Consider the following 25,255-nt stretch of genomic DNA (forward strand, 5'->3'; position numbering starts at 1 on the left):
TAAGCCAATCAGAGGTAGAGTTGGGCGGGTTTTCGAAAGCACGCATAGTAGTGATGGGAATTCGGCTCTTTTGACTCAGCTCACTGAAAAGAGCCGGCTCTTTGGCTCACAAACGGCTCTTTAAATGACTTTGACTATAATATTTCAATTTTTATTACATAATTATTTAATTTCTATAGGCTAAATTTGAAAAAATAGAGTTGGCTCTTCAGATATGCGAGCCAGCTCCCGAAGTTCAACTAAAAAAGCCGGCTCTTAGAGTCGGCTCATTCGCGAATCGCGAACGACTCATCAAAAGCTCATTCGCGAACGAGTCGATCCATCATCACTAACGCTCATTCGCGAACGACCCATCATCGGACAGGACAGGACACACAACGAACAACACAAGCCAGTCAGTCAACGAGAGACAGGTATGGCGACGAGCCCAAATAATCCAAAAGTAGCCTTCTCTAAATAGAAGTATATACATTACTTTTTCCTTCAAGAAATTAAAGAAACAATAAAAGGAAATATCAAAAGTTCCCAAAAATCTATCGTGTTATTTGCATTGATCCACTATATAAACATAATATCTACATACATGCCATTTGATTGGAGGCTAGTCTCACTTTGTCCCACAGCAACTTTTTTTTTTAGATGTGTGTACAATGTTTCATGTTTCTGTTAATAATGTATTGTATTAAGTGTCCATTTCATTATAATATTCAGATTTATCATAAATAATTGAACATGCACATGTATTTTAAGTTCCTTTAAAGAGGGGTAGAGGTGGGGTCACGTTTGAGCATTTAAAATTTAATTTTACTTGAAAGTAACGCAATAGTTACTTTCTTAAGTAACTAGTTACTTTAAAAATTTGTAACTGAGTTACTAATTTAGTTACTTTTTGGAAGAAGTAACTAGTAACTGTAACTAATTACTTTTTAAAAGTAACTTGCCCAACACTGGCTGTGACCTGGCTAAGATCAGATAAAGTATGGCTTCACCTCACCCCTCCTCCTGCTGCCCTGCTCCATTTGTTATGGAGTAGCTGTCGGTCGCTGTGATTGGTTGCTGTGGTAGACAGATAGCCGATAGGCCCTGATTAATAGTTGTGGCTCTGGCACTTGCTCATTGATCAAGGGAACAGGCTGAAGAGACAGAGAGAGAGAGAGAGAGAGAGAGTTTTCTACAACAGACCCTTAGCTTCTGCTTATCTGGTTGCAGTGATGAGATAAAGCCTGTGTGCAGGCTTTTTTTTTATAAAATGTAATTCATAGTGATATATATTAGAATGTGTTTTGCTAACAAGTCTAAACATAATATGTGGGATGCATACCTGACAAATAGTCCTGTATATGTGCAAAGTTAGTCACAGTAAAGAACAATTTACAATCGCCTGTATAACACACTGAAGTCATGCAAACAAAAATATGCTAACATTACTTTTTGGAAACATAATACTGTGTACTATGCGGCAAAATATATATTTTTATTATTATGTATAATTATTTATTTACAATATCTTTATTTTTAATCGTCAGTGGACAACAATAGAAGACAAAACAATGTATCTTAAACAATACTGTTTAAATGCCTTTAAACTAGACAAAATATGCAAACAAATAATTCATTAATAAGATCTAGAAAGAATTCATTGCAGTGTAAAGTTTTTCCCCTTAATATTATTATCATCATTAATATTTACAGTATCATTATTGGTTTTAATGACACATTGAAAAAAGTAAAAGGCAAAACATGATACTGTCAAATCTGAGCAATGTATTTTTTTAACAAATGACTGTGGACAGTGTATTGGCAAGTGTATATGTATCCATATGTCTGTCTGAAAGCGAAAGGGGGGAAAGACATCCAAATGGAGTGAATAGCGCATTTGTGTGTGTGTGTGTGTGTGTGTGTGAAGGCAGGGTGCTGAATGAGCTCTCTCAGAGGGGGGGTCAGTGGTGGGAGGTCGTGACCTGGTCGACCCTGGGGGACTGGAGATCATCAATCAGTGAGAGGCAGGACCAAACAACAGGAGCTGAACACACCCCCTGTCCTCTAAACCTCGCCCTCACACACACACGCGCTGCCGCCAAGCAGATGGCCTTGCTTACCTTACACACACTCATACATTGACAGATTATGATTGATTTTCATTTCTGCTGTTGTTCAGACAGCACTTCAATGCATAGAAACAATGGATTACTCCTGTAATTTACAGATCATGCAATAGGAATATATGAGAATACCAGCATAATCTTTTTGATCAAAACATCATGCATCTCAACATATTATTCTTGATCCTGGAACTGCATAAAATGTGTAATATGTACGGTACGTAAGGTTTTGCAAGACTTATATTATATAAATTGAATCTGCAATTACATTGACATTTGAAGCAACTGCAATAAATTATTACAAATTTTATTTTATTTATAATTAGTAGTATTTTGGATACTGAAAGATCAACCCTCATCTCATTTTTCTGGCTAGAAGAGATTCTTAATAGGAGTGGGAATACATAATACCAGTAGCACCTCTTTTTGTATAAAACAAGCTGGTTGCTTTTTATAGACATCTAGGATGGAAATTGCTTAATATATGTTGTTTTTTTTTCTTTTTTTTTTTTTTTTTTTTTTTATGAAGTCAAATTTCAGAAGTTCAAATTTTAGCAACAACGACAATTTTGCAAGGCCTAATGCAGGAGCATTTGTATTTCCACCCCCTGGAATATACAACTAGTAATGTTTACCTCTTCAAGGTGAGAAATTTACCGCATCTGTATTTTACAAAGAGCACAAACACACATAAATTATTAATTACATATACATTTTATTTGTAAAAGTCTTTGGTTATAATATAGTGCAATTTACAGAACAGGAAAAAAAAAGGCATATAGTAATACTGAGCCCACTTTATATTACTGTAGGTGTCTTTAACTACTTCCATGTACTTCCATGAACATTTTATTACACAATATGCAATTGTTTAATAAAAGTACTTGCATGTAATTGTTTTCAAAATTGCACTGATGACCAAACCCCAACACAAAATGTCCTGATACAAGCAAATGTGAATCTGGTTAGAATTTTGCAGAACAACATGAGCATATATTATAGTAGTTAAAGATCCTGATGTGGTATAGTAATATTATCTTTCATGCAATTCTGAATTCAGCAGGAGTCCTATTCAGCTGGTCACAGCATGTGATAACCACAGTATTTTTTAGATCACTTATAGTATACTGCAATCATGTTAGCAGACATATTTTCAATCAAAAGGTTCAGAAACCTAATATAAAAAAGATTTCAAGCACTCACATATTTTGGCAAATTAAAGGACAAAAGGGAACTCAGCTGGCATACTTTGGTCATGTGATTGTCAAAAAGACATGCTGATCAAATCTTATGGTGCCAATGCTGCGCTTTTGAGCCACATGGCCACATATCTTCCCAAACCTTAAAAATTCTTATAAAGTGACGTGACATTCAGCCAAGTATGGTGAAACATACTCAGAATTTGTGCTCTGCATTTAACCCATCCGAAGTGCACACACACAGAGCAGTGAACACACACACACACTGTGAACACACACCCGGAGCAGTGGGCAGCCATTTATGCTGCGGCGCCCGGGGAGCAGTTGGGGGTTCGATGCCTTCCTGGCTTTCTGCAATGCAGGTTTATCCATTGATTTATCTGAGTTCATGTCCATACAATGGGCAGGGCCATCAATGAGAACCACCACAGTGTCATTCCAAACCACGCTTTGCTCCATCCACGGGTCTATGTGTCCTTGGTCAAAAAAACATTTCTTTATGAATCACATAATGTACTCTGAGCAGACAGCTCCACTTGTAATTATTACATCTAAGAAATTTAAGTGGCCATTACAGTTTTTATCGATTGCTAAACGACAGTGAGCACCACTGTTGTCACATGTGCAAAACTCTAACTACAGTCTGCACAGCAGCAGATCATGTGGACCAAACTCTAGTTCATTTTTCATAGCTTGAACACAGTTTTCAAAACTCCCATGACTTTAACCACAACCTGCACAACACTGTGGATTTACAGCACTTTGTTCAAATGCTAACACACTGCTGACAAAACTGTGAAACAATCAAAACAGAATAGATTTCAGCCTTGTGCCTTTCAAAACACTGCTGATTGCAATTTCAGGATTAGCCCCTCAATTATTTGTTCGAATTACAGTATGTACTTTTAGTTTATACTTTTTTTTTAAGAAAAGTATGAAAATAAGAAATAAGAAAATATGACTTTGTATGAAGTCACTGAAATTGTTCAAACTGTAAAGATGAAAAGTGAGTATTTTCTGTATTGGTGTTTGATGCTTAGTTTTTCATCTCAGTGTGTTCTGAATGACAGTGTGTGTTATCTCAGTGAGGGTTGTGTGTAGTGTTTCGCTGCACTGAGCCTGTTTTGAGCCATGTGTTAAGAGTTGTGTTGCTTTGAATGAGTTTTGTAGGTGATGTGAACTGTTTAGCTCAGGTGACTGCTGCTAGTGCAGACTGTAGTTAGAGTTTTGCACATGTAGCTCCAATTGTGCTGTAAGACTGTAATCTAAGATTAAATTACATACATCTATATAAAAAAACAGCTTTATAATTTATATATATATATATATATATATATATATATATATATATATATATATATATATATATATATATATATATATATACAGTACAGACCAAAAGTTTTGACACACCTTCTCATTCAAACTACTCTTTCCCCGAGAGATGCTTAGCACTTGTTAGCCCTCTTGCCTTCTGTCTGCGGTCCAGCTCACCCCTAAACCATCTCGATTGGGTTCAGGTCCGGTGACTGTGGAGGCCAGGTCATCTGGCGCAGCACCCCATCACTCTCCTTCTTGGTCAAATAGCCCTTGATGCCTTCAGTGTGACTCTACAGTTTTCATAGTCATGAAAATAAAGAAAACTCTTTGAATGAGAAGGCGTGTCCAAACTTTTGGTCTGTACTATATATATATATATATATATATATATATATATATATATATATATATATATATATATATATATACACATGAAAATCAATGCTAAATGGAAAGAAAGATGGGGTTAGTTCGGAGATAATGTTTGTCTGCAGATGCCACTGATTTATATATTTATTTATTTTTGTCTGATATCTAATGTAATGATTTTCAGACAGTATTGTGAAGGTACTCCTGGGGCTACTGTGTAGGTGTATTGTGTGTGAATATCTGTAAAGGGAATTTGACTGAACCTCAGAAATGAGAGAATGATTAAAAAGAGCACTGTAGGCTATCTACTCACGGAAGCCAAACTCAGTGCAGGTCTGTAACTGGATGTAACCGTGGTGTTACCAAGTTCAAGCTTTTCATTAGAAACGTCCAGACATGGGACATTCTCTCTGGCAAGGTACATCTGAATACATGGCCAATAAATAAATAAATAATAATAATTAATTACAAACTAAATATGTGAATTGTATTGTATAGCAAGAGGTGACATTGTATGGAGATTTACAAGAATCAGGCAACTTTTTTTACTAGTCTGTGATGCCCTCTGCTGGTTAGATATTATATTGAGCTTTTCATTTTAGTTCGGGAAAGGGTTATGTGCAAAATTAAAACACTAACAGCATACTGCGAGGGAGTACAGTGTATTCTGTATACTATTTTCCAAAAACAACATGTGAAATTGAAAGCATTATAGCATCAACTTTTTTAAATAGTAGTATGCTGAATTATTGCTTGACCTCACTACATCATGCTGTATGTAACATTCAGCAAATTTTAATTTTAAATTAAATTCTGAGTAATAAAAAAATGTCTTAACATTTGGCAGTTTTATTCAAAATAAAGTTGTTATGCTGCAGCTGATATTACTTCTAGCTCATTCATCACACTAGAAATGGATGGTTTAGTTGAACATATGGCATATATATATATATATATATATATATATATATATATATATATATATATATATATATATATATACTGCAGAAATAGTATAATGTATGTCGTATGCTAGTATGCTATTCTGAACATGGCCACTGATGTGTTCAATGTCCACTTGAATAATTCTTTGCACACTTATATATTCGTTACAGTAATTCTGGGCTCAGGGTGAGTATGCCAGTGAAAAAAAAAAAAAAAAAAAAAAAAAAACTTATATACTGATTGAAATAATACACACAATTAAGGGGACAGATAAGTCAATCAAGCTCTATTAACATTATTAATATATTAATTAAAAAATGCAAATGTAAATGTCAACTGTACTGTATTTTTCAAACAAAGCATCATAGCAGATATGTTTAAAAACTAAATTTACTTTATTAATAAGTTATCAAAATTTGAAATACATCTTGATGCAATTTAGGTTTTTTACATAAACGTTTTACGGTCTCACTCTTTTAGTTGAATTGAAAAAAAAAAAAAACTATAATTCCAAGCAGTTACACATTTTAGATCTTAATATGAGAACATTAAAAAAATGTTTTGGCCACTAGTTCGACCATATGGCCTCCTCCTTCTGTTCATTCTGTTCTCTCTTATTGGTCATGATGTCACAAAGTTCTGCGATGCTGAATGCCCCCTCCTCGTTGTTTTGGACATTTCCCAGGAAGATATCAGCCAAACTCTGCAACAGTTCCATCTTGTCCTCTGGTTTGAAAGGGGTCTCACAAGAGCCCACCTCTATCTCATTCACCATAGTAGAGCTGCCTCTGCTGCTGACACACACAGACAGACACCCAAACACACATAGACAAAGTGACCCTAAATTACCGTTTTAGAGCCCACCACCTGCAAACATTAATTGTAAAAAATTATATATAATATAATATATTATTTGTAATTTCTGGAGGTTCACTGAATGGAAAAGAGCAACTTGGGATCTATACAGAAAAAAAAAAATTATGACAGAATTTGGAAACACTTTACAAAAAGGCTCCATTAGATAACATGAACTAACAATGAAAATATATCTAAAGCATGTATTAGTCTGAATTCGTGTTAATTACATCACTGTACATACTGTACATTGTTAAAATCAAAAGTTGTATTGGACCTAAGCTAACATGAACTAACAATGAACCATCTATTTTTATTGATCAATTTTAATAAAGATTAATCAATACTGTAATAAATGTAACACAACTACTGGGACCTCATTATGAAGTCTTACCCAGATTTTTTTATTTTTATTAGTTTATTTTTTAAGGTGCAGTTTCATAGATTTTGGTTCGATTTGATCAGCTAAAATGATTTATTTGAATTAAAGATGTAGAAAACAAATTAAACACTTCCAGTACTTTTTTTAAAATGAACAACAAAGATTTGTTTGGAACGAACCTTTGCTCATAACCAAGCCGAGAGATCTCCAGCATAGGAACCACCGAAGCTGATCCAGCTGTTCTTATGGGAGAGGCTGAACCGCTGGCTGATATAATGATGGAACACAGACATGTCAGCCAAACTGAGACGGGAAGGAGATGAAACAACATTTATCATAAATGCTTCCTTTCTTCCCTGCTGCCATCTTTTCATTATGAGCACTCAGAGTTATGAAAATATCATATAACAAATTATTTGTGATGTTCATCATTTGTAAGAAATTGCTTTGGGAAAAAACAGCTGTTAAATTAATAAATGTCAATACAAATGTTTGTAAAATCATATTATTGAGGAAAGCAGTGAGTGCCATGTGACTCATGATTGGAAGTCTTATAGAGAAAAACTTTAAAGTTACAAAAAAAATTGTGCAGTAACTGGTAGCATGTGAAAGAGGATTTTCATAGAGCTTGAATATTACTGAACCTGGATTCGGGAAAATAATAATAATGATAAATAACTCGCATTTGGCGCCACCCAGTGGACTTTTCATCCGGAACACAGCATTGATACAAAGGAGGAACAAGGATCAAGGAAACAAGGAAAATTGGTACTAACCGAGCAATACACTGAATTTAGAGAGTGGACCCTCTCCTCCTACAGTATGTAGACAAAGACTGGTCCATCTGAACGCTGCCAATAAATGTCGTTCACAAAGAATTTCTGCAGATCACATATTAATGAATAAATGATGATAGCAAAATAAATGACATGATAAATTCATTAATTTTAATATAATTAAAATAATATTTTATAATAAAAAATAAAATAATAAATGTTATTATTATTATTAAATAATTAATTTTATATTTATTTCACATAATTGTTTACAATATAATAATAACATTATCTAAAATGACATATTTGTGCCATCCTGATGATATCACATTCAAAGAAGACACTAATGAAGAGTGTCTATAATTTGTATCTGTCAATTTTTGTCATTTTTCCAAAGTGGTTCAGGGGTTGGCGAATTTTGCCTTTTTTTGTGAATTACAGTGGTCAGTGTGTGTCACATGCTGTTTTACTCTGGCCTGATGGATTTATGAACTTGGTCCTTCATGCTCCAAAGAACATTACCTAGAAAATATATCATATATCTATATGAAAACAAAAATGTGTGAGTAGATTTAGATTTACTTACACTTGTTAATTTTATAGTTTATTTATACTTACACACACACATACACACACACTATGTCCAGGCAGTGATGAAGTTCATATTTCAAAACTAAACTAGTTTCTCTTTTGAAAATTGTCCATACTGACATGACTATGCCCAACAGAACACACTCATTTTGCATTAGTTGTTTTATTGAGTTGCAAAATTATCACAACTCACATTGTAAAACATCATATAATACAGAACACAAGTCACTGATAAATCATAAAACAAATCATAGACTCAAAAGCAAATCAAACCATTTATCTTAAGGTTTTATTTTTAGTGTGCATTCAGCACTGAACATGTTTAGCAGGTTTTTTTGGTTAATTAACTGATATTTGTGAGTCAGCATTAAGGCACCCATACAAATACTGAATCAAATTTGTTCATCTTAACTATTCCCAGAAAGACCTTAAACCAAACTGAAACTGATTGATTTAAACTGAATGTAAATACAGAATTGAAGTGTCAATAGCAAGATTTACTTTAGTTGTAAAAATCATGTTAATTAACATGAGCAGACCAATTCTAACTCAGCAGGAGCAGGTTTTCAATGAAGAAGCCATTATTTGTAAGTAAGGGTGTGTAGACTCAGAGCTTAGAGAAAGTAATGTCTTTGAGACTTTTCTTCTCCATCGCTGCTTGAGCTGACTTCATGACATCTTGGGTTTGAAGCATGCTCATATTCCAGGTGTTCTGCAGAAACAAACAGGAACAGAAAACCCAGGTAAGAACATATTTCAGTTTAATCACTGAATGACTGATTGACTGGTTTCTGTTTAACAAAACAGTCCTCAATTACAATTGTTGTTGGTTTATAATTTTTCATTTTCACGTAATAATTAAAAATAAATAAAAAATAAATACAAATATAATGGCTTTCATCATGGGAAGGGTTGTACTTGTACTACTACTAGAAATGCTGGATTCATAAAAAAAAAGAAAAAGAAAGAATAATAATATTAATAAGAAAAAACAAAACAAAAAACCACAGGAGTATACTGTATACACTGCTATAGTTAACTTTCTGTTTAGTTCTTAGTTTTTTTTTTTTTATTCTATTAATAGTCTTTGTTTAATGTATTTGTTCTATTCCTTCTGAATGTAAGGAGATGGTTGATGCTTTGTATTAATTTGCAAAATGGCCAGCTTGGTTATACTTTCAATTTCATTAAAGTTTCTAACAGTAGATGGCTGTCATTCTTGTTTTATAAATATATTTTACAAAAGAAAACACCTGAAACCTGTTGTCAGTTTTTAGGTCATTGTTTTGAGAGTGACAAACTGTACGTGTTGGGATGACAATATTTGTAAGTTTTATGGAAGAATGAGTTGATTTGAAACGTTCTCGGTGATGTGCTTTGGTAGTTTTAGTGTATATATATTATGTGAATAAATCAAAATTACTGCTGTGGACTGTGCCATGCTGAAAATTGTTTATGAAACTGTGTGAAGAGTAAAAAGTAGAGAAAATGTAACTCAAGTATGAAATGGGTCCTTGCAACTGTTTTAAAAAAAAAGAGAAATAAAATACTAATAAAAAATACAATTGTAGAGAATGTGGAAATATTATACAAAAGTTGAAGACACAGAGCATAATTTAGTTTAAAACTCACTACCCTACACTAAAACAAAATAAAGATTACTCCCTTATTTTGCTTTTATTAAGGTTTTATTTTTTTTTCCCCATTTTTGTCTGTCACCTCTAAGCACAACACATAATGTACAACCTTTCATTGCTTTCATGCCGAAGTTATTTTAATCCCCATATCCAATCTGAATCCGTTTTTCTTTATCATTTCTTATTATACTTGTCACTTTGTCAATTTATATACTTTATACTGAGACTGCTCAGAACTCACTATGTAATTCAGGGCCTCTGGAACACTGTGGTCTCTGGAGTAAATGAGATTGACTTTAGTTCCCTGGACTGCTACAGGACTTTTACTGGCAATCTCTCCTGCCATCTCCAGAGCTCCGGCCATCATAGTATCTTTATCCGGGAAAACACGACTGTGTGCAACAAAGGAGAACAAGCACACTCATGTTTACTAAAATGTATTATAAAATTTGAGACTGTTCTATGTTGTCAATACAGCTACTATATTCAAATTAAAGCAGATCATATTATATCTTATTGCCTAGGTCTCTCACCTGACCAGTCCACAGCTCTTGGCTTCATCAGCATACATCTTCCTTGCAGTGAAAGCCAACTCATTCACTAGACTGCAAGACATTAGACGAAAATGTTACTATTAATTGTATAAACCCAGTGCACTGCTACTGGATCTAGAACACGCTTTAAGCAAGTACCTTCGACTTCCAATCACTCTGGGGAGACGCTGCAAAGTCCCCACATCAGCTGCCAAACCAATGTCAACCTCCTTAACAGAAAATGGTGATCAATTCAAATTTGGATCAATAAAAATCTAAGGTATTGTAAAAATGGTATTAAAGGGGGGTGAAATGCTATTTCATGCATACTGAGTTTTTTACACTGTTAAAGAGTTGGAAAAAAATTAAGTTGTACGTTTGTTCCCAAAATACTCCTTCCGGTTTGTCACAAGTTTCTGAAAGTTTTTTTCGAGTATGCCTCTGTGTGACGTAAGATGGAGCGGAATTTCCTTATATGGGTCCTAGTGCACTTCTGCCGGAAGAGCGCGCGCTCCCGTATAGCGAGACTGAGCAGACATTTCACTGATCAGAGCGATTCACTGATTAGAGCGAGAGCGTCGCGAAAAGTCACAAAAGAAGTGTGTTTTTGGTTGCCAGGGCAAGACAACCCTGCACAGATTACCAAAAGAAAAAAAAAGCATTAAGGGCAGTGGATGGAGTTTATTTTTACAGAGCGTCAACGGAGTTGTGCGAGTGTTTGTTCCCTGCATTTGGAAGATGCTTGTTTTACAAACAAGGCTCAGTTTGACGACGGATTTGCGTATCGTTTATTTCTTAAGGATGATGCAATCCCAATGAAGAAGGGTCACGATCGTGTGTTGGAACCGCAGGCGGTGAGTAAAACTGCTGAATCTGACTGTAAGCCATGGTTTGTTTTGGATGATGGTTTTTTCCTCACGGTAATGTCACAACTTCCAAACGCTCTCAGCGCTCGTGATTCTTTAGCTCCGCCCACACGTCACGCCTCCAGCCGGTCGTGTTTTTCCGGGAAAAATCGGTACAGACTATCTTTCTCTTATGAATATAATAAAACTAAAGACTTTTTGGAGTTATGAAGGATGCAGTACTACTCTATAGGTACTCAAGATTAACAGGATATTGAGTGAAAACGAGCATTTCACCCCCCACTTTAAACACATAAAAGGGGTTGCAGTTGGGACTACAAAGAATTTCAGACTGGATGAGTAAAAAGCGGTGAGTTAAAATCACAACAATAAAATAAAAATGCACACACCTTGACCTGAAACCAGGCATCCTGTGTACACAGTCGAATATCACATGCTGTGATTAGGTCCACGCCTGTGAAAGAAGAAACAAAGGAATGAAAGCATTTATCATGGCTTCCCCAGTTGAATATTAGGTTAAACATACACCTATCACTGTAACTATTGCTTAACTTTTGTATGATTTTAAATAAACCCCAACCCTTAGCATTAAACTAAAAAAACTTTTGTGCTATGAAAATGTATTATACCTTGCATTGTGTGATTTTGATTTCATCTGATGGATAAATTATGTGGGAACAAATCTATAAACTTACAATCAAGGAGACAGCGAAATATCATAGAGACTTTTGACTTACCACCACCTAGACACCACTTAGAACAATCTTGCAACTGAACATAAGGTTAAACATACACATCTTGATTTTGTATGTTGTTGTTTTTTGGGAACAATTTGCGTTTTGAACAGTGCTGTTCAAATAAGCCAGATTAAACTTCCATCTGTGCTATATACACAATAGAAAGTATCAAATGTTGTGACAGCCTCCTTACACAGGAAAACTAACCTCCTCCTATACATGCTCCATGAATGGCCACAATCACTGGTTTCGGACACTGTACAATGAAGCACAAGAGACATGATGAAAAAATATGATTTCTGCATGAGATAAAGCATAGTTGACCGTTTACATTTCTAAATCCAAATCTTGGAATGGACTGATTGTTAAAGCCAAACATAATGTTCAAATTAAAATCTTGTAATCCTCCAAACATCCTCATGGCATGCCTTTTGCAGTTTCTCAAATGCATAATGAATTAATTTTCATTTTTGTATGACATTTTCCCTTATATTTCCCATATTACCTAGATCTCTCTTTTATATATATATATAATTATCTATATATTGATATGCTTTCACAGTATGATGTTTAAAAAAGTAACCTTTTCAATAACAGAGAAGGTCTCTTGATATTTAGTTATGATGCGGCGCACATTCCATGAGATCCTGGCTGTGTCATCACCTTCGGGCTGTAGAAAATCACTGGCCATGCCCAGGAGGTCAATACCTTTACAAAGATTAATACATTAAATATTTATATATGGCATATAAAACATAATACATTCACTGCTGCAGAAGGAATGTCTCTTTCCAGCTGCAGTTAAATAGATTCATTAAGTGTTAGTGGTGCGTGCTAAGGGAAGTATTACTATAACTAATGCTCATTTTGAATGATTCCAATAAGCATTAAACTACTGCAACATTTGTGCTATGGATATGAATTATACCTTGCATACTGTGGTTCAGATTTCCAACTGATGAATAAATTCTACTTATTAAAAAAAGCCATAACCTTAAATTTAAGTAGACAGCTGTGGGCTATTTTGACTTTTGCTGGAAAACAACCACATAGACACCACCTAGAATATTCTAGCAATTGGACAGCAACACCTACATGTAGTACCACGGCTCTGAGTATTGCAAGGGCAAGGACATTTTTAAAAATCTAGGTCTAGGGCACCATAAAACAGTCTATTTTGTCAAAATGAAAAATGCTCTATTCAGTTTCCAGTGGCCAAAACAATGTTGAGATGAAACATCATGCAATTTTGAAAATGTATTTTCATATTATGAGAAACAGATTGACCAATCAACAAATCACACACAAAACTGCAATAAAACAAAAGGCCTAGACTAGACTTTGGCAAGAGACGTCGGATAGCTTTACCTGAAGTGAAGAGCTTTCCAGCACCTGAGAAGACCACGGCACGACATTCTGCGTCCTCAGATATCTGATTGAAGCAATCAACCATTTCACTACAGATGAAACCAAAATACAGTAATTAACACCAACATACAGTAATACAGCATAAGCCTGTCATGACAGGACTGAAAATATTTTAGATAACTAAATAACATTAGAATTTAAAGTGCACAATCTCATAATGCCAAATAAGAACATCTGAACAGAAATGACATAAAATGGCCACTCCTTCTAATAAAAATGATGAGATACTACGTAAGCATTTTAAAACTTAAAATATTAATATTCATGTCAAACTACTCCTGTGAAATGAAGGCTTACGAAGCATTACAGCAAATCTTAACAAAAATGAAATGAAATAAATGAATTATTCATAGCATGTGATATGGACATGGAAGCCATACAGCCAGAATGCCTTGTTCATTGCATTGCGTTTCTCCGGGCGGCAGATCTCAACATGAGTGATGGTCTCAGCTGGCCGGCTGACAGACAAGGTTGTGAAGGGGGGTGTCGGTGCTCCTGATGAAGACATTCCTCTAACAGCGTTCATGAACGGCATCAACAAAGCCTGTTCTAATCACAAAACAAAGACCAAATGTAGGGCTGTCAGTGATGGATCTGGATTTATAAAGTTCCTATGAAGTTCAAACTGGTGCACTTTAAATTCACATATCGCCGTTCAAATAAGCCCATTTTAATCAAATCAGTGTGAGGAATTTGCTCATAATAAACTACAGGTCAAACTTTTTTTTTTTTTTTAAATGGAACATGTCACATAATCCTTCAGAAATCATTCTAATATGCTGATTTAGTGCTCACTTATTTTCTTCTTATTATTATTACTATAAATGTTGAAAACCGCCTTAGCCACTTATTTATGTATTTATTTATTTTTGTGGAAACCATTCCAAAGTTTGAGACAAGAAGAGAAATACACAGAAATTAATACTTTTACTCATTAACCAAACCCATTAATCAAAAGTAAAATTTATATTGTTACAAAAGATTACTATTTCAAATTAAGTATATATATATATATATATATATATATATATATATATATATATATATATATATATATATATATATATATATACAAATGAGCACTAAATCAATATATAAGAATGATTTCTGAAGGATCATGTGAAACTGAAGACTGAATAAGGCTGAAAAACTTTACCATAACATATTTAAATAAAATATAGTAAAATAAAAAACTAATATTATAAATCTTGTAATAATTTTCACAGTATTATTATTTTATAGCATTTGTTTGTATTTTTTATATTAATTTCACTGTGTTTATATTTTGATCAAATAAATGCAGCCTTGGTGAACATAATATTTTTTTTATTATTATTATTAAATGTAACACACAAAATTAATTATTCCAAACTTATGATTTGTAGATAAAAGTTACACAATTACAAGGTTACTGATCTGTCAATTTCTGCGTAACCTAAGATATATTAATGTGTTATGAAAGAAAAGGATTTAGTTAAATGTTAAAAATGGTTGTTATATTAGATCTCTGTCATGTATTGACAAAAATGTGTGCTTTAATTGTTTAAATATTTATTGCAATTAATCGTAAACAATAGTATTACCAAACTCAGAATGTTTTTCATTGTATTGCACATAGATTATATGCACCATTTAAGCATTATCACATTATTTGTTTATACACAGATTCCAGCTGGCAATTGCGACTGCATGCTATATCGATTTTGATATTTTATTTATCCATTACAATATTGTATTCTATACTCAAAAAGAGAATTAACATATTATTGAGTATACGTGACCTTTCACCCAGTTAACTGCATTCAGCATGTGTGTAATGACCATAGACAGTAAAATAAATGACACATTCACCTAACTTATATTCAGACGCGGTTACAGACAAATAAAATCCTTACAACGTCAATGTAACTGTCCAATGATTTACAAAAAGAATACAATTTATAGTTTGCTTCTAACAGTTTTGATTCTTCCATCCAGTGTTCAATGCTTAATCACAATAACATTTATACAATCAGTGAATTGTTAATGTGACTATTCGAACAAATGTAACTTTAGTTAGATGATCAGACTATGACTTACTTCTGAAGGCGGAACGCAATACGAATGCCATTGGTGCCCTTTGACCAATATATTCAAAATCACAGAGGTGGAGACCTGTTTATGAACAATATCACAATACTAACTTCAAAAATGTGGTTTACCTTTATGTGTTTAAAAGGTTGAAAATAATTGAGGTAATAGCACGGATCATATCTCAATCTGTCTTTAAGTAAGGTTGGTTTGTTTTGTTCTGGAACTTTTATTTTTTTAAGACCTCATCATGGTTTCCTCTGACGTACGGTGGCTCTTAAAGGACAAAACACAAACATATAATTAAAAGAGAAGGTGTCAGCCTTGTCGTTTTTTGTTTGTTTGTTTTTTTTTACTGTTTTAATCATCAGCATGTGGGCCAATCTTAATCATGTTTGCAATTTAAAAAATCGTTTTAGATTAAACTAATTTTAAAGTTGACATGAAATCGTTAATTTTATGATCATTTAATGGTTATTCTCTGGTATATCTCTCTCCAAATTCAATTGAAAAGATTTGCATCTAACATCAACACTCTAATAGTAAAAACTAACTAAATAAATGTGTATACAGTGGAGATCAAAACAACCTACAATTTCCTAAATTGGTCACAGCTTAGTCCTATTCAAGGTCACTGTATAGTTATTTAAAGTTATCATTACAGGAGTAGAAGGGCAGTTTTTCAGCATATTTCTTAAATTAATTGCATTCTGAAGCACAGGATAAAAAACCTAATAAAAAATCAAATAATATAAAAACTTAAATGACATATCTGAAAAAGAACTCTGATCAAAATTAGAGAACACTTACAGATACTTCCAAATTACTGGTGTTAATCTGGTACCTGTTGCTTATTTCCTTAATTTTATGATTACACCTATTTAACTGGCAGAATTTGTCCAGTTTTAACTGAAATTGCAAGATGGTGGGGCATTCTAACTTGACTGAAACCCTGCCACAGCAGGTTGTCCAAATGAAGGCCAAAGGTATGACACTTTTAACCACTGATTTCTTGAATGTTGCATCTTTACAATGACAATAAATCATTCAAGTCCTCAAAATTCTAGTCATCCATGTAAGACAAATGCTCAAGAAAACATGATAATGCAGAATCGGTTCAACACTGCAGCTGGAATTGCTCGCCAGTTCAGTGCTGAACAGGGTAAGGATCTGTCTCACGTTTAGGAGATGTCAGACTGAAAGCACACTCTGCGGTGACCAATCCTCTTGTCAGCAGAAACAATCAAAAGGCTAGGCTCACCTTTGCTAAGGAGCTTGCTGAGGTCTCATGGGAAACATTATTTTTGGCGTCAAATGGGAAAAAAGTGAAGGCCATGTGCATAAAGAAGTCAGTGAAAGGTGGAGGTGGAAGTGTGATTGTTAGGGGGATGGTTTTTACAGCAGAAGTTGGCTACATTAATGCAAATGTTTATCAGAACCTTTTTCAGCAACATGCAGTTCCTTCCCTGCAAGCATCTTACAATCAGCCTGCAATTTTCATGCAAGACAATGCCCCTGTCAAACTACAAAACAGGTAGACCATTTCCTTGAAGCCAAAAACTTTGAAATAATTAAATGGACAGATGTGCAGAAGTCATTCAAATCATGGGCCTCTACACTTCCTACTAATTTCCGACAGCTGTATTCCTTAATTTTTTTCAGCATTGAACATTTAAAAACAAAAATCAAAGATTTATAGATTGTTTTCTAATTTTGATCTAAACTGTATATAACAGATGCATGTAACACAAAGTAATTATTTCCCTGATACAATGTTAGTTAGCTTTAATACAGTATAAACAAGACATTACTTAGCAAACATGGCATTTATAACACTTTGACACATTTTTACCGTATAAATGGTTATTTTCACGAATGAAATTAGATCTTATGACGGGGGTCAATACAGATTCATGCAAACTGTATAATGTTTTTTTTAGTCTACATTTACTGGTTTTGCCCCATCTACAGTAGATGTGTAATGAGTTGGACTATGAGACTGATTCAATTAATGGTTACTTGATAACAACGTCAAGAATGAGTAATTTACTCAAGGCATTCAACAAAATCATTTTTAATATGAAAAATAATCTATCCTATAACATGTGCAGAGAAAAGTGTTCTGGTGCTTTTAAATCTTTGTGTGTTTGAGCACTCAGCCATGCCAGCTATTTGCTCAATCAGTAGTGTGCATTTGAAGTAGGAGAACCTGTTTTTCGGAGCAAAGACAGAACTACTCTGATGTCTACATTGTGAAAAATGTGAAAGAAACTGTTAATATTTAAATAAAGAAACTGAGACCTTCTATACAAAAGATTTCTTTATTATGTACAGAATGACTACATATTTAAAAACTGTCCATCAACAATTGAATTACGTGACAGATACTTCCAGTGTTTAAACACCAATGTGTTTAAAAAGAGCTCGGCGCTTCGGTCTGTTCATAGGTTTGCACCGCCAACTCGATGAATCCAGCTCTGTTTGACTCATACTGGGCATATATCTAAAAAATAAGATGAAAATAAAGACAGGAAAAACATCAGACATGAACATATGTATAAAACTTATAACCATAAGCCTATCTTTAAAACAACAACAAAGATTACTGCGAGCATTTTACTTTTGGATTTGAATCATTTATATATTATTCTTGGTCTATATTTGACATGACTTTTGAACAAACTTTAATATGGCAAAAATAAAGCCTCCGGCTGATTATAACCTAAACCTACTGTGATCTTTGTTTTCACTGCCTTAATGGGTTAGCTTACCCAAAAATAAAATTTGGTCATAAATTACTCACCCTCAATGGCACTCAGCGGGTGTTGCAGTGCTTCAGTCCAAAAGAAGTGAAATAAAAATCGCCCATCCATTTAAATAAATAAATACAGTGTCTCACACGACTCTGGGGGCTGAACAAAGGCCTCCTGTAGTGAATTTATACATTTTTGTAAAAAACAAAAAACAAAAACAAATAAACCTTTTGAAATGCAATAATTTAATTTAGCTTGCTCTCACTGTTCGAATATGATTATTTTTCTTACAAAAATGCATCTATTTGCTACAGGAGGACTTTGTTCATCCCCCAGAGCCATGTAATACACTTTTTTATTATTATGGATGGGGGCTTTTTATTGCACTTCTTTTGGACTGAAGCACTGAAACATCCGCTGTGTGCCATTAAACAGATACAAAGATCAGAGACAAAATTTAATATAACTCAACTGGATTCATCTGAAAGAAGAAAGTCATATACACCTAGGATGACTTGAGGGTAGGGTTGCACGATGTGTCGTTTAAGCATCGATATCGCGATGTACGAATCCATGATAGTCACATCACAGGATGTGCGATGTACAGTAGGCTGTCGTAGTTAAAACGTTAATCATTAACTGAATGGGCCAGAGAGCGCGAGAGAGAGAGAGAGACCGCGAGCGCGCGGCCGGAACACACTGGATGCGTGGCGCAAGCGTCTCAGCTGCGTGGCGTGTCTGTTTTTAATTCGGCTCCCATGTTAACAGGTTAGAGCTTGCAGACTGCCTGCGTGAGACACGCGTCTCAGGCGCGGCTCGAGCTGCGCGGAAAACACGTGCATGCTAGAAATAGAACCGACGCCTATTTTTCAGGCAACACGCAAGCTTGCTGGAAGCATTTCCAGGCAAAATAGAATAGGAAAATATGTTTATATGTCATTTTGTACACAGATACATATTAATTCATGACACTTAGATGTTTGAAAGTCTATAGGTTGACATATATTCAGATATAAATGTAATTTAAAAATAAATTAATAATTATAGATTTTCAAACATTGCACCTGTCACCGGACTGAGAGAAAGAGCACGCGTGAGAGAGAGAGCGCGTGCAAGAGAGAAAGAGAGAGAGAGCGAGCCCCAGCCGCACGCCCAATGTCTTCAAACAGCGCTGTCTTGCGCTCTCTCCCTCGCGCATATTAATCAATTGACACGATAATGTCGATGTTTAAATCATTTAAAATGAGAATGTAAGTGTGCTCACCCCATTTTTGTTTGTAAGAAAAATTTGATTTCATATCGCAATATATATCGCAGAAAAATTTAATATCGCAATGTAATTTTTTCCCAATATCGTGCAGCCCTACTTGAGGGTGAGTAATTTATTTATTTTATTAATACAATTTTCCTTTTTGAGTAAACTAACCCTTTAAATGTTCACCTGGTTTAGTTTAGCTGGCTCAAATTTGTTCCAACAGTACCAGTGGTTTTTGAACTGCCATTTATACCTTTGATGTATGTATTTTGTGTACTAACCAGTGTTATTTTAAGTATCATTAATATACTGGTTATAAATTTTGTAGTATTTACATTTTTTAAAAATACTTAATTTTAATTTAATTAAATTTTTATCATTTATGTATATTTGTATATTGTATATTTTTATTACATTTTAATTTGTAGTTAGTTAATTTCTTTGGGATTAATACTTTAATGAAAATTAGAAATTTTGCATTGGCAACTTATTTTCATTTTATTTTATTTCAAGTAATGAATTGTTTTATGTTTTTAGTTTCAATTAACGATAATAACCCTGGTAGTAACTGCTGTTGGTTCACACGGAATCTTTACATTTACAATATCTTTACATTGCTTATGGGAAATGGGAAGTGGTGTAGTCTGGGCCTGACCCCTCATTCTGTTTCCAGAGTTGTCAAAAGCACATAGCTTTATTGTGAGAGTGCTTTTTCAACAGAGACTGATCAGGGGCCCGTTCTTCGTACGTCGTTAACTCAGTTAGCTGGATTTGAATGTTGACGATTTTGCGTGATCTTGGATCGTTTGGTTCTTCGAAGCTCTTCGGAGCAGGCTTATTTCATGTAAACAGGATCAGATCGCTTCTTTTCAACTGATACTCAAAATATGTCTGCTACCACCGCTACTTTGTTACAAGAGTATCGTACTGATCCAGGGACAATAATTTAAAATAATATTCATAAAAAAATTTTTTTTTTAAATAATATAAAAATGCTGTGTAGTCCATAACAGCCTACTATAGATAGCCAGTTTTACTCACTGAAATATTTATTTTTCATAAAATTATTACTTCATAATTGTATTAGAGTCTTACACACATGCTACACAGAAAATAGAGTCGTGCATTATTTTGAGTGATGACTGCTATTATAAGTGGCTTGATGGAGCGCAGGAGATGCAGATAACATGATATTGACCCTTAAGAAACTTACATTAATGCTGTCACGTAACAAATCTGTCCAAATATAAAATGAAATGAATAGGTAATTTCTACATTGAAATAAAAAATGTAAAGACTGCGCAACTATTATAAATTGTGAATCTAAATAATTGGGAATCATGAAAGAATTTCTAATAAAATAAAAACATGTATCTATTATCTCTTTCATGTATCTATTATGACATTTATGTAGTTTTGTTTGCTTGGCTGTTTCCTTAAAAAAGTCCAGAAATTTGTCAAGTTTTTCGTCAGGTGTCGTTTTAAATTATATGACGTCATTACATTGCAGTCTTGCCACCAGCCAATCGCTGCACTGCTGATCATGGTTTCGAGTATCGATACATATCCCCTTTTAAGCCAACACATGAATGCGCAATTATCTCAGATAACTCAATCCAGCGATACTAATCATACACAAGGTTCATGGTTAGCCGGATCATGATTAGCACGATGATATCATCTTGGATGTGTCATTTGATCTCGGATGTAATAAGCGACATACGAAAAACGGGCCCCAGCTCCAAAGTTTTGCAGACTGGCTCTGCTGATCTCTTCTGCAGGTATGTGAATTGAATGACATGGCTAAACAGTGCTACTTGAGTAAATATTTGTAGTATATTGGTGGATAAACTAGCATTCTGTTTAACAATGCACTGTTAGATTCTGAGTTGATTGATTTTAAGGCCCAATTCTTACTATTATCCAGCATACACATTATTTATAATGTTGGCTGTTTAGTACTTACAAAGCACATATGAATGCCTTTTTTTATTTTGCGTGACTAAATTTTAGATCCCTTAAACCTACCCCATACCTAAACTTAACAACTGCGTTGCTAACTATTAATCACCAGCAAACGTGGAGTTTACAGAGGCAAACGTCATAGTTAATAGTTAGATAACAGTGACAACTGGACTTTACATAAATAACATTTGGAGATTCAATATATTTATGATTATATGTGTAAATCATAAATAACAGGAATCTGAGCAATCAGTTACAATTTTTAGTTTAATTGAACTATTTTGACAGCCCTAACTTACACATATTCTTCAAAAAATGGCTCACAGTCTAAAGGTTTTTGTAAAAACAAATATATATACACGCACATACACACACACACGAGGTCATGGGAGCTCACAGTAACTAAATTACATTTTTTGGTAAATGGTAATAACAAAATTGCAAACCATTATATGTAGTTGTTTGAACTGTTGTTCAAATGTGTTGCCCCAGTAACAGATGTGGAATTGAAATGCACAAAAAACCTCTAAGACTATGTTGTACTATGTATTCACCTTGAGCAGGTTCAGGTCAGTGGCCTGTTGTCTTTGAGCATGCTGTGCAGACTCACTCTGAGGATGAACCAAGTTAAACAGACGCACCAGCCTCACTGCATCCTGCATTCTGTAACCATGACAACACATGATCATCATGCAAAGCAACCAGACTTCTCACAACACAATACATAATTTAAACTTCAAAGAGTTTTAAAGATTGAAGCTCCCTCAAAGCTTTACTGATGTTCACTGATCTTTCTTCTTTTGTGGTTTCTTAATTTTCCTTTCATATGTACATGCAAGGATACCAGAAAGTGATATGATGTAAGTATTTATGAAGCACATTTTACAAGGGCAAACTCTACTGAATTCTAAAAGCAATGCAATTGTGTTCACTTGATGACACACTTTGAAAAGACAACAATTTATACACCAAAAATAAACATTGCTATGGCATAAACCGTCAATAATACAGGATTAATTTCTACTTTTAAACCCTCCGGTACACTTGTCCAATAGACTTTCAGTGCAAATGCATTACTCAAAGTGTTTCCGTCCTTCCAAAAAAACAAAATTTTCTTCTTTTTTTTTTGTGAAAAACCTGCCTGCATCTGCTCTGCACTGAACCCACAAAATTCATTTTTTCTTACACATACTCACAGGTCTCTCTGCAACATGTCCACAAGAAGGCCATCAATTCGTCTTCCATTAACTAGATGCCAGGCCAAACCACCGAAGAACCGTGTAGATCTGAGCAGATCGTATTTCCCATGCTTTTCAATGTCCTCATAGGTCAGCATGAGCACCTGAAAGACCAAATAACTATTATTAATTAGTTCTACAACAACTATTTCCTCTGAAGTATACAGAAAATAAGTGACAAGCAGAGCACTCCCTGAAAAATATGGAATAACATGTTTTCATGCTCTGGTACAGCTTATCATCCAATCCTGACTTCTATACATCTGTCTGTCAGCAACTCACATTCTTAAATTCTGCAGAGTCTGGCTCAAATTGGACAACACATTGGTTTAGCACATCTTCGTGTCTATCCTGTTCAAAGACCACCTGTAGAAAGACACACTTGTCAGAAATAAATACATGTGCAAATTGATCAGACCTAATCTGCTTTTGCACATTCCATACCCTAAGGTTTTCTTCCTTAAAGATGGGTGGTGGTGTGATCTTGCGACCCTCTTTGGGGAAATAAACTTGTATTATCCTATCTCTTTCATTCCATGTTGCTTTTCTTAGGGTTCCACTGGGCTCTCGCACAACTATAAATCTTTCCTGTGGAATAATGGTGAGTGCGGCAAAATTCCAACAGTATGAAAGAGAAGATAAGTAAAATAGGCAAGAAATAACACAGTACCTCTGTATACACACAAAAAGTTCTGTCTGAAATTGCATTAAAATATCAGAAAATTACCACGAAACTACAGTAAATAATGCCTTATTCCAGTTTTTACCTAGAACAACAAAAACTTTCAATACATGTAAAATGAAAGTATACACAACACAGACATGATAAACTTGGTCACAATGGCTTTTTCTTACTCGATGCGGGACGTTGAAGTTGATGTCGGTGAAGACGTATTTAGCGGTATCCATGCCTTCTAGCATCTGATCTTCAGAGAGCACATCATTTATAGGCTTCCTCTCAGGCAGGACTGGTGGCATCTTCAGCAGATGTTTTGCCTGTTCCTCTGCCTTAAGCACTGCCTGCTCAGCAGCAGAACACATAAACCCAATTGAGACCAGCAGAATAACTGTACAATCACACAATAAATCTCATGTTATTACCAAACACCATTCTGAATCTCTTTCCATTTCATCATGTATCTCAGCCCCTCATTAACCCCATCCTAACATTACCATCTTCTCACAAATTCCACCCCATCACGAAAAGTCTCACCTCCTCTAATTCTTTGTCTGTCATAAGCTTGTATTTTGGTGGCGTTAGCTGCTGTCTTTTGGGTTGGAACACTTTCTTCAGGTCCAGACCTGTGATTTTGGTCAGAATCTCTTGAACCTCTGTATCTGTGAACTGAGCTTAAGATACATCAACGAAGATTGGAAGAAGAGGGGAGCAAAAAAAAACAAAAAAAACAAAAACAAAAGTTAAATAAACACTGATCGACTGAAATTATGCTTATACTCAAACGTATGTGGCTGTATGGAACAGTTACTGTATGTTTTAGCATGATAATAAATATATATACTTTGAATTAATATACCATACTATTTATATACTTAAATTATCATATTCACAAAGCACATTAAAACTACAAAACATTAAACGTGATATACAAGGTCAACTCTACACTATTGTGAAGCATGTAACCAACGTCACATTTAACAGTACACATTTACTATACTTACTGCTGCGTGATGCAGATACACAGAACATTCGCGTCGTAGCCTGCAAACGCGTTTGCACATGATCTACACATTTAACACAAAAGTAAGACCTTACTAAGCACCTTGTAAAACTGAATGCAGCCATGCTGTGAATCATTCTTCTTCTTCTAGGATTTTATGGCTGTTGGCAGACCAACTTAAAAGGTGCATTGCCGCCACCTACTGAAATGGAGTGTGAAGCTCATATTGAAAGGAAGTTTAAGCTAGATCTACTCTTTCAAAAAAAAAAAAAATATATATATATATATAATAATAAAAATAAATAAATAAATAAATAGAATAAATAAATTATAATAATAATTTAAGGTTATATAAGAGTTTACACAGCAGGAAGTTTTACATCCTATTAGATAATCCTGTTTTCTTTAAAAATATAAATAACTCATGATAAATTCTTGATTGTTTGGTACATTCTCCTAGGAGAACCTGAAGTGTCTGCTCATTGATTTCTATATTTCTTAAAGCGTTTCTTAGCTGGGACCGCTTTCTTTCATAAGCTTTGCATTCCATAAGCA

General features: G+C 34.4%; 2 protein-coding genes across 4 annotated transcripts; both read right to left on the reverse strand.

Moving 5' to 3' along the window:
* Nucleotides 1–8,686: 8,686 nt before the first annotated feature.
* Nucleotides 8,687–16,099, reverse strand: ech1 (enoyl CoA hydratase 1, peroxisomal). 2 transcript variants are annotated; one of them, XM_052617198.1, is made up of 10 exons: nt 15,820–16,099; nt 14,121–14,289; nt 13,681–13,769; nt 12,896–13,020; nt 12,520–12,568; nt 11,965–12,029; nt 10,869–10,939; nt 10,710–10,781; nt 10,418–10,568; nt 8,687–9,251 (listed from the first exon to the last, which is right to left on the reverse strand). In XM_052617198.1, the coding sequence occupies exons 1-10, from the start codon at nt 15,848–15,850 to the stop codon at nt 9,147–9,149; spliced, it is 927 nt and encodes a 308-aa protein (XP_052473158.1). In that variant the 5' UTR covers nt 15,851–16,099; the 3' UTR covers nt 8,687–9,146. The 2 variants fall into 2 exon arrangements, with proteins under 2 accessions (XP_052473158.1, XP_052473159.1); XM_052617199.1 differs by having other exon boundaries at nt 15,942–16,079.
* A 2,013-nt stretch (nt 16,100–18,112) lies between these two features.
* Nucleotides 18,113–24,892, reverse strand: LOC128029413 (28S ribosomal protein S22, mitochondrial-like). 2 transcript variants are annotated; one of them, XM_052617197.1, is made up of 8 exons: nt 24,702–24,892; nt 24,235–24,371; nt 23,877–24,041; nt 23,466–23,609; nt 23,304–23,387; nt 22,980–23,125; nt 22,338–22,446; nt 18,113–18,313 (listed from the first exon to the last, which is right to left on the reverse strand). In XM_052617197.1, exons 1-8 carry the CDS (start codon nt 24,835–24,837, stop codon nt 18,224–18,226), a joined length of 1,011 nt encoding a protein of 336 aa, XP_052473157.1. In that variant the 5' UTR covers nt 24,838–24,892; the 3' UTR covers nt 18,113–18,223. The 2 variants fall into 2 exon arrangements, with proteins under 2 accessions (XP_052473157.1, XP_052473156.1); XM_052617196.1 differs by having other exon boundaries at nt 24,235–24,366; nt 24,702–24,852.
* Between the last annotated feature and the right edge of the window lie 363 nt (nt 24,893–25,255).

Source organism: Carassius gibelio, chromosome A15 (assembly GCF_023724105.1).
Source record: "Carassius gibelio isolate Cgi1373 ecotype wild population from Czech Republic chromosome A15, carGib1.2-hapl.c, whole genome shotgun sequence".
NCBI classification, from domain to species: Eukaryota; Metazoa; Chordata; class Actinopteri; order Cypriniformes; family Cyprinidae; genus Carassius; species Carassius gibelio.

Bases quoted from the DNA above. Each gene is read 5' to 3' on its own strand.
- ech1 (XM_052617198.1), bottom strand. From the start codon at position 15,850: ATGGCATTCGTATTGCGTTCCGCCTTCAGAA. The intron at 13,021-13,680 runs GTAAAGCTATCC...ATCTTTGTAAAG, and splicing joins TGGAAAGCTCTTCACTTCAG to GTATTGACCTCCTGGGCATG. The intron at 10,940-11,964 runs GTGTGTGCATTT...TTTTCTGTTAAG, and splicing joins ATGCCTGGTTTCAGGTCAAG to GAGGTTGACATTGGTTTGGC.
- LOC128029413 (XM_052617197.1), bottom strand. From the start codon at position 24,837: ATGATTCACAGCATGGCTGCATTCAGTTTTACAAGGTGCTTAGTAAGG. The intron at 24,372-24,701 runs GTAAGTATAGTA...ATGTATCTTAAG, and splicing joins TGTATCTGCATCACGCAGCA to CTCAGTTCACAGATACAGAG. The intron at 23,388-23,465 runs GTATGGAATGTG...GTCTTTCTACAG, and splicing joins TTAAGGAAGAAAACCTTAGG to GTGGTCTTTGAACAGGATAG.